Below are 9,794 nucleotides of genomic sequence, written 5' to 3' on the forward strand. Positions count from 1 at the left end.
TATTACAGGCCTAACTTTGCACCTTGGTAAAACCATGTTGCACTGCAGGTGGAGCAGATTTATATGTGCAAAGAAATTTAGATTTGAGAGGAGTATCCAAACTCAAATCTAAATTAGTGTTTGTGGACTACATGGAAAAGCAGCCAGTATTTTACCCAGCATACAAAAAAATATGTTTGTGTACTGGTTGCAACTGGTTTATTCCAGATACAAAGTTACTTGCTTTTTTGGCTTTGCTCCCAATTCTATCCTCTATATGTACTGCCTATTAACTATAAAATAGTATGTTCTATAACTGTAAATAAGTCATTATAATGTGAGAGATCAATCAGGGTTCCACAAAAAAAACTAATTTGAAAATAGTAAATGCAGCATAACCAAGTTCATTATTATTATTATTATTATTATTATTATTATAATAAAAAAAAAAAAAAAAAAAATCACAGTCTTGGTCTCAGAGTATGTTGATGCACATTACATCATGGTTATTGCATGTGGGGTTTATTTCAGGTATATAAATATATTACTTGGTTATGCCATGAAAATACAGGTCTGCTTAAATTAGACAATTGTGAGCTCAGAATGAAGTGAATGCCTAATCGCTGACCCCATCAACTAGATTAATGTTCACAAAGCCATTTTCCATATGGTGACACTAAACACTGTAGGTACCAGATGAAGGCCAGGAGGCATAAAGAGGGACACTTGTAAATCGGTTGCACAGAGATAACAATAATGGTAACCCACAGCAACCAGATATTTACTAGTATTGTCATCAACTGTACTAGGAACAATATTATCCAAAACTAACTAGAATATTTTATTGTGAGCAAGTTTTGATAAAACTTCTAATTCATGATTTGACAGTAAATAGTGGAGGTCCAAACATTTTATTGCTACATTATACATTTTATCTTGAACGTCCCTTTTTTCATACCAACATAGAAAAGCAAATAAGTTTTCAAAGTTTTATTGCAAACCCTTAGGTTTGGTCACCAAAACAAAAAAAATAAATTTTCTCTTAATTAATTACAGTACATTGGCATTATGTTTATCTCTTAGAAGTACATCTGTCAGTTTAAATATACAGCTCTTGATTATGTACAATATACACAAAGATGGTCAGGAATGTCAAAAAATAACATAAATAATGTATTTTAAAACCACATATTACAGCTTTGAACAACTAAATGTGGGGCATTTTGGTCCATAAAACCATTTCTAAAAATAGAAATCTGAATAGCAGCAATGCTCTTCTTCAAGCATTAATAAACAAAGATCTTTGCAAGCCAATGGCAATACACTTAGTTAGTACTATCTAAACAAAACAAGATTTACATTAAATTTAGCTTCCACATATGGAAGAAAAAAGGTACAATGCCCCAGAATTAGTGTCACATTTAGGTGTGAAAAACCACAGTCATACTGTGATAAGCATCACACTCATACCATTGTTCACTTGTGAAACCAGAGTCACCACACCCAAGAACCTCCATCTCTTACGGACAATTCTCAGGCTACAGTGATCTCTGAATTGAGAAAGGCACGTTGAAAAACAAAAACATACTACAAATAAACTCTGATGCCTCTTCCGTCTCCACTCTTCATGTATTCCTCTGTCTGTGTACAAAGTCTAGGACCTGCATTCACACTTGCAGATCTGGTTCTTTAGCCACTAGCTGTGAGTCAGTCACAGCCTTGCCCATATTAAAGTCACTTTTCCCTCGTTGACTAAGCTCCACTGTGCGTTCTTCCAGAAAAACTGGTGGTATTGAAATTAAGGCTGTGATGCTGTCATGAAGGATGTGCAATTCTTTTTTTTTCTTCTTAGGAAAAAAAAAACACCATCAAAGTGACTTGACTGAAAATCACCGCAATAAAAGAGCATTACTCAAAGGAAAGATTCCATAGGTGGGGCATAGGAGAAACCCATAAAAGCTTCCGCTGCCTCCTTAATGCTGGCTGTTATGAGGATGCCGTCAGGTGACTGGCCAATGGAATTCGGAACTGGTTCGTCCGTGAATTCAGGATCAAAGTGTTGCAAATCACTTGGGCCACTCTGAAAAGGAAGGTGACGAAAAAAGATCAGAACATGCACTTGCAAATGTGTCACACTACAAGAGCATTCATGCTTGGTTTGTGCTATGCTACCAGGATTTGTCACAACATATACCAAGCTGAGGCAATTACGGATCTTCCTGTCAATTGTTTCTTATTAGGAGTACTATTTGTTTCCACACTTAAAACTCGTTAGTAAATGAGGCCCTATCACCAAAATGAGTGATACATTTCACTGTGTATGATAAATGTTGCTCCAGCCAATCAGCTGCCAGCTGTCAACGGTTACAAAAATGACAGTTGGGAGCTGATTGGCTGGAGCACCATTTATCATACACAGTGAAATGTATCGCTCATTTTGGTGATAAAACTCATTAGTAAATGGGGGCCTTAGACAGCAATAAAGATGAACATGCAAAACTATGACTATGTATAAATTCTGCCATAAGTATAGTTTCTGCTTTTATTAACACTGTACTTATTAGTACAGAAGGAACAGAGTATGCAATGCTTAGCCAATAAGAAAACTAGTTATTCAATGTAACTCCATAAACATTAAAAATAGACATCAATGCCTAATACTTACCACATTTGGGTTAAAAGGAGGGGTAATCTTCTTATTGATGAGATCATCCCAGTTAATTGGAGTGAAAAAGATGTGGTTCTTAATCTCCATCTGTCAGCAAAGGAGGAATTGGATTAGACCAATCAAAAGTAATTAGACACGTGTCTGAGTGTCAGCTCGGTATGGGAATTTATATTTAGAATATAAACTTACAAAGTCGTTTTTGGCACCAATTCTCTTAGTCCGATCTTTCTGTAAAAGTCCTTCAAGAAGGTTTCTGGCCGAATTGGTTATGTTTGGTTTCAGCTGTAGTGGTTTATTCAAGATGTTATCATACATTTCAGCTGTGTTTCTGCTGTAAAATGGTGGCTGTGGGGCAAAACAAAATTTTTTTTTATTTAGGTTAGTGAACATTTTTACAGTAGCTTTATTTAGCCACTTATACAATGCAGTTTTTTATTAATTGGCTGCATGTTCTACTTACCAGACCATACAGCATCTCGTACAGAACTGCTCCTAGACACCACCAGTCGACTGTTCTGTCATAAGGCTGTTTGTGAAGAACCTCTGGTGCAAGGTACTGTAACAAAAAAACAAAAAACAGCCTATTAGATAGTGTTGGAACAGTTACAGATGGCTGCACAGTTTAGGAGAATGCAGAAAATAAGAAACAAATACTTATAAAAAAAAAAAAAAAAAAAAAGGATAAGACATACCTCAGGAGTGCCACAGAAAGTAGAGGTTGTGCCATTGGGCTCGATGTTCTCTTTACAAAGTCCAAAATCAGTTAGAACAATGTGTCCTTGTGAGTCCAGTAATATGTTTTCAGGTTTCAAGTCTCTGCAAAGAAAATGTAGATATGCATAAGATATTTGTTGTATCAAAGACCCTACTGCATCAGCTCTCAACCATAATGTGGCATAGGACAACTAGTGGTTTTCATTTCAACATGTGTTGTTCACCCAATAGCCTGCACCAAGTTCACCAACCTAACCTGCCATTACAGTGACTTGGGCTGGAAGCCGGTCTAGGTACTGTGTGACTTGGCTTATTTTGAATGTTATGGAGCACGTCCGTGTGAAAGGTTTTATCTTGGTTGGTATGTAATTTATAATACCACAATTTGGAATGATTGCTTTAAAAATGCAAGCATTGCTATTAAAAAGAATAGAACTTACCTATAAACAATATTCAGAGAATGCAAGTATCCCAATGCACTGGCTATTTCAGCTGCATAGAACCGAGCCCGAGGTTCCAGGAAGCAACGTTCTCTCTGGAGATGGTAGAATAACTGTGGGGGAAAATAGAAATAAAGATTCAAAAAAAACAAAGAAATAATACAACAGGTGTGCAAAATACAATTAATTGGTAATGGTGTGTACAGCAATAAAACAATGGCTGGAAATGACTAGTTGATCAGCAGCATGTTAAACCTTGGCAACCTATAAGGAAATGCTAAATATAGTAACTTTCTAGTTCCTAACTTTTGTTTCCCCATAATAAAAGGGATGACAATGTTATTGCCAACTTGCTCCATGGAATTTCTTCTTACCTCTCCACCATTGATGTAATCCAGAATAAAGTATAATCTGCTAGCCGTCTGGAAAGAGAAGTGCAGCCCAACCAGGAAAGGGTGTTTCACATTTTTTAACAGCACGTTACGCTCAGACATTATGTGTTTCTCCTAAAATAAAGAAAAATTGTATGGTTAGTGTTATAATGTTGCTAATCTGATATACTAGCAGAATGCATGAGATATATTTTTCCCATGCAGGAGAACACAGTTCACTATTTTAGAAAGGCCTTGGGAGAAGCAAATAAATGATAAGCATAAATACCTCTTTTTTCTTGAGAATTGCTTTCTTCTGTAAGACTTTCACTGCGTAGAATTTCTCATCGGCTTTGTGTCTTGCCAAAAGTACTTTTCCAAAGCTGCCCTTCCCAATGATTTTCAAGAATTGGAAGTCAGATGGCTTTGCATGTGGGTTTGATGAAGGACCAAGGTTGATTTGTTGGGATGGGCTGGGCTGGAAAAAGAAAACAATTCAGTTACTGGAAGTTGAAATAAGCTACACAGCAAAACAATTCACAGTTACTAGATAAAGACTTTGGGGAACCCAGGGCACTTAAAACTGCCCCACTCCCTATTATACTGTTAATTGATAGTGACAGTGCAGCAAGAAACAGGCAAGTAACAGGCGACCTTCTGAGAGCAGAGGGCTCTGGACCTCCACTATGTCTCTGCCCAGAAACCACACATTATATTAAGCAGGCTAGGCACCCTACAATGCGATGGCAGATCATATGTACATACGTAAGCTCAGTGCACATTTACATTTAGTCAAGTACTAGACATATTGCAGCTAGGAAAAATGCTAAATAAGATTGCATGGACAGCCATTGTGGATACTTACTGGGGGAGAAGAATTCCCATTCAATAATTCTGGCTCTTGAGCTTGCGAAATATTCAAGATGGACTGTACTTCAGGACTGAAATATGAGGGGAAAAAAAAAAAAAAAACACATTAACAATACAAAAAGACCATTACCCATAAGAGGGCAGGTATGTATTACCCAGCCAGACTGAGGATATATTAATCATTTCCTCTTACACTAGTGTTTGCTCTGCATGGGGTCCTCTCATTGTGCAATTAAACTTAGCATTTCTTCCTGGCCACTTTTTTTAAAATGTACTTGGGAGTCCTATGATAAGTGACAGACCTGCCTGTGATATGCACAACACACTGCTATTTATATATTTCATTGCAATAACTATAGAGTATCAGCATATGAATGAGACCCTGTGTAATGACAGATAGTAGCTATACAGTACTTCTGTCCCAATAGAAGTGCTTTACCATGGTATGTAAAAACACAATATACAAAGCATCGCACTTACTGCTTGCAAGCGTAGCTGTTGGTGGATATTTTCTGAATGAAGTCATTGAGTCCCATCCTTCTCTGTTTCATGAAAGCTGGAAAACATAAAACAGAAGCGCTCAGTAAATAAGACGCAAGATCTGTCCCCAGCACCCAGCATCCAGCTAGCGGTCCCGTATATATCCCGGACATAGAGGCTGAGATCCCACCACTCACCGATGAGTATTGCTACCATGCCCCTCATTTTAGAATAAGTTAGGACAGTCTGTGCGGTGTCTGTCTTTACTGTCATAGCTGCTCTGGTTATAATAAATCCGTAATTGCCGGGACAATAATCCAACAGGAACAAAAAGAAGAGACCCGTCCCCGAGAGAACATTCAGCGACTACTGACTTTTACAGCACGGAGCGGGTCTTATATGGGGATAAGCTGGTGGGCGTGGCTAGCACCTAGCGACAGAGCAGGCACAGGCTCAGGGCGACCAGATCTGGCCGAGGTCAGTCAGCCGGCGCCTCGCCTGGCTCCGCCCCTCGTCTGTTCACTGACGTAAAAAGGGCGGGGCCTTGCTCACTGTGTTCTCGAGAGGGAGGAGGTGACAGAACTTTATGTACAGCACTGAGAGTAGCACCCGTCACCGGGCATCTCATGTACTGAGGCGGGGAGAGGGCGCAGCGGGCACCGCTACCAGCAGCAATTAGCCGGAGTGTAGGGCACGTGCCACAGTAGACTGAGCTCAGTCTCCTGCTAGCTGTTCATACCTATACCTAAAGCAAAAAGACAGTGTATAGATTAACGCTAATGTAAGCAATGACATGTACTGCACAGGCAGACAGGCATCCCAGAAATATAAAAAAAAATCATTAGTCACTGACCCAAGCACTGTCGGGGCAGTAACAGCATTGCACTATAATACTCGTGTCTGCACTGTAACTGTAATACCCCTGTCTGCACAATATACTGTAATATCCATATCTGCACTATATACTGTAATACCACTGTCTGCACTATATACACAGTAATATACAATGTATAGAGGTACTAGTAACATCACTGCACTAAAGGCCCCATACATCAGCAATTGATTGCAGCAATCGTGCAATTTGCAATCGATTGAAAAAAGGGAAAGATTTTTATAGACAATCGATTGTGGCAATTCTGCAATCGATTGAAAAAGGGAAAGATTTTTATACACAATCGATTGCAAATTGCAAGATTGCTGATGTATGGGGGCCTTAAGATGTAATATACAATGTATCATAATCACGGCACTGTTAAACTGTAATATACAAAGTATAGAGGCACTAGTAACGTCACTGCACTGTCTAAGCTGTAATATACAAAGTATAGAGGCACTAGTAACATCACTGCACGGTGTATGCTGTAATATACAAAGTAGAGAGGCACTAGTAACATCACTGCACGGTGTATGCTGTAATATACAAAGTATAGAGGCACTAGTAACATCACTGCACGGTGTATGCTGTAATATACAAAGTATAGAGGCACTAGTAACATCACTGCACCGTGTATGCTGTAATATACAAAGTATAGAGGCACTAGTAACATCACTGCACGGTGTATGCTGTAATATACAATATATAGGTGCCCATTTATCATTGTATATTTGCAGCTTATTCCCCGAAAACACCAATTTTCGGGGGTTAACCGCAAATATTAAGCGTTCCCCAGATGTATTACAGAGAGACAGCAGCAGATATCTACAATACCCGTTGTGATCCCTTCATTCCCACAGGTAACCGCATCCCCCATAGGTTTCTATGGGGGATGCGAAGCTGTCATATATACCAATTTCCGGAATGCAAAGCATTCCAGAGATTGGCCCCCCCGCAGCTACCGCCATCTTTAGATGGCCCATTGTAGCCTATGAGCTACACATCACGGATTCAGCCAGCAGAGGGTTCCCCCGAAACCATCCCCAGAAATGGGCGCTGTGCATGTGCAGTAGCTGCTGTAGCATTCAGAGCACATCACAGGGACAGGCTCTTTTTTGGAACCCCTGTCCCTGCGAGTGCTCTATAATACATCCCGACAATGTAATTGTATTCTACAATGCGATCATAGGCGCTAATGTCGTGTCCAGATAGCATTGTAAATGCGATTAATGATAAATGGGCCCCATAGACACCACTGCTGCATACCTCTACAGTATAGTAATAACCACTTCTAGTGCAGGACAAACAGTTCAGGTCAGTCCCACATGGGTTAAGTGAAACACACTATTTATTCATCATCACATGAGTGGAAGATGCCAGCAGCAGCAGGGATACTGGGGGTACTTTATCATCACCCACTGAGCAGATTCCTATGCTCGCTAGTAGTACTATGAGCCAGGCGGTGCTTCCCTGCTCAGAGAGCAGGTGTTCCTCCAACGCAGCCCGGCTCCCACTCCTCCTCTCCCCCGCACAGCACATGTCTCTCCCAGGGACGTCACACAGGAGTGAGCTAGGGAGTCCCTGCGAGGGGTGTGTGCACAGGAGTGACAGAGCCAGGGCTGTCATTCCTTTACCTGAGGCGCTACAACACTGCTCATATGTCCTCTGCATACTCACACGGTGACTTGCAAACACTCAGAGTGAAGTTACATGCTGTTAAGGTCTAAAGTTATTACTATTTGGGGATGCATGAAGTTATCTACAGTGAAGATTTACTTCCATGTTTCCATGATTATATAGCGCTGATAAAATTTCATCCACAGCAACAAAAACGGAGTTAAGTATCTGCATAAACGTGTACTGGTTCCTGCAGGAATCGGACCTATAACTAGTACCACTACTATAGTCAGTCAGCGCTGCTGCAGGGATGCAACCAGCAGGGGGCGCTATAAATCATCATTTTAAATATATACAAATGACTGGGAGGCTTGGACTTTTCATATACTCAATTTATTGGACTTTTCATTTTCTTGGTTTGTGGTAAAGTATAGTTCCATTTAATAAAAAAAATAAAAAAAAATCATTACACTCTTGTATTCACACTGACTTTAGAGTGATTCGGGATATTATAGGTATTTCATTCTAATATAACACAAATTGGCTTTTGTAGGGGATTATAAGTATGATTGAATGAAATTGAAAATCTGTATTTTGTATACATACAACCTTTCTACAGTCTACTTGAGATACGATTGATGTTACTCTAATTGATTAGTAAACAATAGTTAATCCATGCATAATGTCTCTTAGATATCTACATAACAACTTGGATTCAACTAAACAAGAAAGCAACAATTATTTATATCTACTACACCACCAATCCATAATAAACCAATGTAAATAGTTTCCCATATGTAATCTCTCAGGTATCAATCACCTGTAACCAGCATCCATCAGATGTCACCTCCACCCCTGTCACTGACAATGGAATGTCTACACAATGGTAATCCAATAAAGTGATTAAAGCCATTGCACAGTTGGGGAGAGGGGACACTTCACCAAGTCTCTTCACACACACAGACTATTGTACTCTCTCACTTATCTATCTTGTCTGCAAGTCACACCATTACAGAGATCCCAGAGTTGCAGCCTATCGAAGAACCTACCTTTTAGAGGGGACTTTTCTGTCTTAGTTCTCATTTTGGAGTGCAGGACCAGCAGCGGTCATATGGTAATTTCCAGGCTGTCTCCCTCCTTCTCCCCCGGGCAGGCTGAGTGAGTGCTATATACAGCAGAGTGGGGAAAGGGAGCCTCTCCAGCACAGCAGACAGCTTTATTACCTGCAGCTGCGCTGATTAGCATAGGGCAGATAAGTTTATAGTGGGAGATTGGCTGTACGGCTCTGCCCACTGCAGCATCACAATCCAAGAGTCAGCAATGAGTAACCGGTGCCTGATCTGGCAGTGTGCGGCCATCCAGTCACTAACTCCTCGCTGAGCTGTTTCTACCTGGGCCCCTGCTATGTATCAGCAGCATTGGCTGGGAGTGGGACGGGACAGGAGAGGGAAGTCTCCCCTAGAGGCAGCTGAGTGCTGGCGCCGGGGTCGGATGCTCTCTCTGACTGGTGTCATCTGCGAGACTAGACTGGTTTCCCATCCCGGCCGGATAACTAGAGGGTGGAGCAGGCGCCCCTGTCCAGCACTGCCACCTACTAAGCATTTCCTCACAGGAAAAATACATTTTTCAGCATTTTTTTTCTCATTTTCCTTCCTGTCAGTGTAATCCTATTCGGTGACCCCATGTATTACAATTTTGACATTCGTTGTGAAGAAAGCTGAATGAACTTGAACATTGTATTTAGGATTCTGTGTTACACCAATACACTTTCTACAAGCGTG

At 40.4% G+C, this 9,794-nt stretch overlaps 1 protein-coding gene across 2 annotated transcripts; it reads right to left on the bottom strand.

Moving 5' to 3' along the window:
• Nucleotides 1-954: 954 nt before the first annotated feature.
• LOC148543053 (serine/threonine-protein kinase Sgk1) lies at nucleotides 955-9,483 on the bottom strand. 2 transcript variants are annotated; one of them, XM_088452344.1, is made up of 11 exons: nucleotides 9,063-9,483; nucleotides 5,523-5,598; nucleotides 5,038-5,113; nucleotides 4,462-4,650; nucleotides 4,176-4,307; nucleotides 3,802-3,914; nucleotides 3,340-3,463; nucleotides 3,108-3,203; nucleotides 2,837-2,992; nucleotides 2,645-2,734; nucleotides 955-2,059 (listed from the first exon to the last, which is right to left on the bottom strand). In XM_088452344.1, the coding sequence occupies exons 1-11, from the start codon at nucleotides 9,094-9,096 to the stop codon at nucleotides 1,892-1,894; spliced, it is 1,254 nt and encodes a 417-aa protein (XP_088308470.1). In that variant the 5' UTR covers nucleotides 9,097-9,483; the 3' UTR covers nucleotides 955-1,891. The 2 variants fall into 2 exon arrangements, with proteins under 2 accessions (XP_088308470.1, XP_088308463.1); XM_088452337.1 differs by lacking the exon at nucleotides 9,063-9,483 and adding an exon at nucleotides 5,720-5,909.
• Between the last annotated feature and the right edge of the window lie 311 nt (nucleotides 9,484-9,794).

Source organism: Taudactylus pleione, unplaced genomic scaffold (genome assembly GCF_031769625.1).
Source record: "Taudactylus pleione unplaced genomic scaffold, aTauple2 ptg000006l, whole genome shotgun sequence".
In the NCBI taxonomy this organism is placed as follows: domain Eukaryota; kingdom Metazoa; phylum Chordata; class Amphibia; order Anura; family Myobatrachidae; genus Taudactylus; species Taudactylus pleione.

Bases quoted from the DNA above. Each gene is read 5' to 3' on its own strand.
- LOC148543053 (XM_088452337.1), bottom strand. From the start codon at position 5,795: ATGACAGTAAAGACAGACACCGCACAGACTGTCCTAACTTATTCTAAA. The intron at 5,599-5,719 runs GTGAGTGGTGGG...TATGTTTTCCAG, and splicing joins CATGGTAGCAATACTCATCG to CTTTCATGAAACAGAGAAGG. The intron at 4,651-5,037 runs GTAAGTATCCAC...TTCTTTTTCCAG, and splicing joins ATGGGAATTCTTCTCCCCCA to CCCAGCCCATCCCAACAAAT.